At 42.3% G+C, this 5,022-nt stretch overlaps 1 protein-coding gene across 4 annotated transcripts in view; it reads right to left on the reverse strand.

The window, feature by feature from the left end:
- Positions 1-203: 203 nt before the first annotated feature.
- Positions 204-5,022, reverse strand: part of LOC149103751 (UDP-glucuronosyltransferase 2B1-like) — a 7,938-nt gene continuing 3,119 nt past the window's right edge. For 3 of the 4 annotated variants that reach the window (XM_089273261.1, XM_089273262.1, XM_089273259.1), the window contains 4 exons: positions 3,904-4,513; positions 3,574-3,780; positions 2,726-3,014; positions 204-1,964 (listed from right to left, as the gene is read on the reverse strand). In XM_089273261.1, coding sequence (XP_089129387.1) covers positions 1,682-1,964; positions 2,726-3,014; positions 3,574-3,780; positions 3,904-4,513 — 1,389 coding nt within the window. In that variant the 3' untranslated portion in view covers positions 204-1,681. The remainder of the gene's footprint in view (positions 1,965-2,725; positions 3,015-3,573; positions 3,781-3,903; positions 4,514-5,022) is intronic. The other variant, XM_089273263.1, reaches the window with a different exon arrangement.

Below are 5,022 nucleotides of genomic sequence, written 5' to 3' on the forward strand. Positions count from 1 at the left end.
AGCGCAGTCTTTTTCCGGTGGAATATTGTTCGCTCGAATATTCGCTATGTTCGCTGGAATCTTCGGAAAAGTACTCTGAAGGCAAGATCATAAATATCATAAATGTTAAGTAGCATAAATATTAATTGTTAATACTGTTACGCAATATACGTAGAAAGTATCCTTAATGTAAGATCCATAAGAGTGCGCCTGAACAAAGGAAGTGCAATGTCAAAATACCGTCTACTTTTATTCATCTGGGGAAATATTATAAAATATAATTAAAATTATAAAATATAATTACATAATAAAAAAGGCCAACCGACGTCTCTAAGCTCTCAGGTCACTAAAGCGCTGCGCGGTGCTCCTTCCTCTGACAATTTCACAGTATACTGCTCACTTGTAAGGCCAATTCTAAAAAATGTTCGTGCAGTCTTGTCGCTGTACCTTTCTGACATCATCGAAAGGGTCCAAAGGCGTGCCCTTCATATTACATTCCCAGGCTTACATCATAGCGAGACGCTTCCCATGGCTAACATACAATCCCCGCAGGAAAGAAGAGTTTCTGCGCGCCGCAAGTTTATTTGTACTTTGACTTCAGGGAATCCTGTCTACAAGCTCGTTAAAAGTCGCATACCCTGAAGTACAGGCCAATCACTCATCGAGACCTAGGAACTTAACTGTCCATGCCACAGCCGCCAATAGGTTTGGTGACGTCGTCTCAAACAAGTATGGCTCGGTTGTGACACTGTAGCTTTAGTTGGAGGTATAGTGATATCCGTGATTATTGCATTATCATATTTGTACTGGAGTATAGTTGTTAGTATTATTTATTACTGACCAAACCTGTAATCCAGTACGTATGTATTGCAAGAGGTTTGAATAAACATATTATCAACTTCAAGCCAGCCTTACGTCAACTTGACGTATGGTAGCGTCGGCTTTAAAAACCTTAAACGACATTAAATTATAGCGTTAAGTTGGGTGACTAAACTTTTATTTTTCTCGCATCTAGGTCTTCTCTATCTTTATGCTGTGTTTAAGGTAATAGCCCTGTCTTAGCAATAACACTCTTTGAAATATCTTGGTGGGTTCATGAACTGGCGGAAATTTCCATTGCGGAAAGCAAAAAAAAAAAGGAAAAACGAAACTGAAAGTAGGTAAAAGAAAATAAAATGAACCATAAAAAATAAACCTCTTGACATCCATACATTTAAATCATTTTCGAGAGGCCTTGATAGCATTTCAGGTGGCTACACAATGAGCATACAATGTAGTTGAGTACGACGACAGTAATTAAGTAAAGGAATGAAAGATTGAATAGTTTACCTTTGTCTCTTGTTGACAACTCTCAAGCAAACCTATGGGAAAAACCGCTGCTCACATGCCCAACAAAACACTAGCGCTTATCTCGTACCTAGGCCTTCGCTTCTTTTCGGAAATTGCTTATGTATCTGCACGACGTCCATTTTAAGATGCAACTTTTTGCGAAGTTTGAAATAAATTCTGTGGTCCTGGTTAAGAGCCACCTTAACCTCAATTAATATCTATAACATAAAATCTCCACTGCATTTTTAAGTCAACATTTACATTGACATTTTTCTTGACACATAGTTTTTCACCTATAACGAATAACTTAAAAACATTTTAAAAGCTCTTGTTAAAGTTTTAACTAAGGCGCACACCGACACTTTTCCATCATTTACTCCTCCTTAGTTTTGATATCACTCTTTTTACAGCACACACGACACAGGCATCTACATGCCAGTCGTATCACCATGACAACCATGATAACTATAGCAACAAGAAAAGCCATGACGTCAAGTAAGTAGAACTGATACCAAGGGATGTCTAACACTTGAGCTCTGAGGTGCCGAGCTCCACCATGTCTGAGTACATACTCTACCCAGTCGCAGATTTCTTGAAGGGGCGTTTGTCGACGATCCTTTAACAGGCCAGAGACGTGCATTGCTTTGGTTTTGAACCTAAAGATAAAGGAAAGTTCTACCATTTATAGTGGTAAGGTGAAGTCTGTATACAAGCCAAGTGGCCCATCAGGCCGGCGCTTATCTCCAGTTCCAGTTATAAAAAGCGACCAGGAGTATTTCTCCCCCCTCTCCCCCAACCCCCCTCCCTCCCGCGGTGGGATGCTAGTCCATGGGAGGGTTACTCCCAGCATTAAATTCGCATGATACCCATGATATGTATCCACCTGGGTTGAGAGAGGCACTGTTAGGGTAAAGTGTCTTACCCAACTAAACACAACACAATGTCCGTGGCCAGGGCTCGAACCCGAACCGCTCGATCCGGAAACGAGCACACTAACCATGAGGCCATTGCACCACAGTAAACACATACAACAGTAAACACATAAAATCAGGTGGCGGCCCTCTCTCTGCCAACTGTTCAATTAAACACGATATCTTACCTATTCTAATGAGCAGTTTAGGCAAATAATTTGGGTAATGTTGTTCCGCAACACCTCAATCCGTAACTCTTCGTCTCCCTAAATAAACAGCTCCACTGGAGACTCAATAATGTCATGAGACATATTTTAATTCTCTTGTTAACAGCCATGGCATCTTGCTCAACACAGTTTACCCAAACCAAGACAAGATCAACGTAAGTACCTTGATCTTGTCTTGCCCAAATCCAATTGGAAATTTCTAAGGAAAAGACCCTGGGAACCACATTGCAGCTTACCCAATGTCAACACTAAACATGGACAAGTAAACAAAATACCTACCTTGGTTCACCAATAACACGCTCAATTGTCTCCAACAGCTGTTGGGCATCAATGCTTTTATAATCCACAGCTAAACCAATTCCAACATACTCTGCTTTCTTAGCATTACTTTGCTGATCCACGCACAAAGGAAACCCTACCACAGGAACACCATGATACGCAGACTCATAGAGACTGTTGTGTCCCATATGGGAGACAAAAGCTTTGATATCCTTATGACCTAATAGATCATTCTGAGGTAACCAGTCCACTGCTCTGATGCTTTTGCCAAGGAATGGTGGAATGTAACCTGCCGGAGAAGAGAGGTTCTGATGTCAATTATGTGGCATACTCTCACTAAATAAAACAAAAAATAAAATAACAGGAATTTACAGTGGCACATCCCACGGAGAGGCTCTTCGTACACTGTTTCCAGATCGAATTGGAATTTAGCAGTGTTAGTATCGGTTCTTGTGGAAGAAGGAAAACCGGAGAACCCGGAGAAAACCCCACGGAGCGAGAACCAACAACAAACTCAACCCACATATGACACCGAGTTCAAGATTCAAACCTAGGCCACATTGGTGGGAGGCGAGCGTTTTAACCACTGCGCCATCCCTGCACCCCAAAATGAGCCTATGAGGTAGAACCTGCGGAGTAGAGCCTGCGGAGTAGAATCTTTTGAGCGACGTTGTTATCAATTTGAATGCAACAGGCTTACGCATAGTAAAGTATAAAACTATGCTTTCCTCAGCCTCCCTTAGTTAAAGGTTCACAAGATGTACCTGGTACTTTCAAATAGTCCACGAGGTACCCACTGACTATCGCTAATTACGGGAAGTAGTTCCTTTGTTTTACTCCACTATTACCTTTGAGTCTCCACACCACTCGCTGTTTCAGCTTCCCAAACGCTGTAGCTAACATGTCTACCACTGGCTTTGGAAGATTTGAAGCTACGTTTGATCCAAAGGAAACAATAATAAAACCATGGCCCCCTGAATTACTGACAAATTCTTCTAAATCAGGGGGGAGAGAGTTAGGTTCTCTGGCATTTGGTGGTCCAACCATAACATTGCCTGTGGAATATAATCCCAACAGAAATGAACATTAACGCTAACGATCCTCTATTCGTCATTTTCAAATAGCTCTGGACAGTGTCCCCCTCCTGTCTTCACCCCGATGACGTCTCTTCCTCTTACCTGGCAACAGAGGTTGTGGGTATTCCAAGGCAAAATCTGATGTACTTATAAGAAGATCAGCATTACTAACAGCTTCCTGAAGACTTCTCTCAGGGTTGATGTTGTACTTGACTTTCAGAGCACTCATTCGTCTGTTTTTCGCAATATATACCAACAGCTTCCCTGCGAAGTACGCTCCCAAATTCACCACACGTTCCAAAAAATTCATTTTATCAGAAAATTCTGTGAAAAGTTGTGGCACATAAGAGACAGGCATAGGTACCATGTGGTCAAACGCAAAAGGTGCGGTTAGTGGAAGAGGCAGAATTTCCACTCTTGGAATGTCAAAGCGTTCCCCAAGCATTACTGCAGGGCAAGCTGCAAGACTGTCATAAACAATGATATCGACGCCTGTCAGTTTCTCCTGCAACTCCGTGCTCTGTAAAAATCGTTCGCACATGGTAACCTGTGCCTCACTCACTTTCTTCAACAACTGGAACTTGTTTCCTTCAATTTCAAGCCGGACCAAGTCATACTCAACGAATTCTGATTTGTATGGTACTTGGTAAATCGTGTGCGCCACTTTCTCACTGGGCTTGATTCTACAGGACGAGGGAACAACCAAAACAACCTAAAGGGCAGAAACACAGCAAACGTAATCAGCTGAACCTCGGTACAGGAACTACACCATGCATGGGCCAGAGTTAAATGGCCCCCGTGGGCGGAGTAGGGGGAGGGGGGGGGGGGGCGAGGAGAAGGTGAGAGGTTTGAGTATCCCATATCCCTCTAATGTTTGGTCTAAATATCCCGTATCCCGATAATTCCAATTTCAAATATTCTTATGCACTGAACTCATTATCTCTTTTCTGATTGGGAGGATGATACTGGCAAACTGTTCCCGCTACAACATAGAATCAGTGAACCCACATCTGCTTCATGAGCACCACCTTTTGTCCCGGCAACCATGCGTCCTATCCGTACACACGAAGGGGATTTTTAGCACAGAGGGCCACTAGTTTATCAGTTTATACTGTCATGTGTCACCCTCTTTAAATAAAGTTGATTTGATTGATTGATTGATTCTTTCATTCATTCATTCATTCATTGAAGGAGCTTGTCCCCACTTCACGTCGCCAGGTA

Source organism: Orbicella faveolata, unplaced genomic scaffold, assembly GCF_042242905.1.
Source record: "Orbicella faveolata isolate gen_17 unplaced genomic scaffold, um_ofav_v1 contig_35, whole genome shotgun sequence".
Taxonomy (NCBI): Eukaryota; Metazoa; Cnidaria; class Anthozoa; order Scleractinia; family Merulinidae; genus Orbicella; species Orbicella faveolata.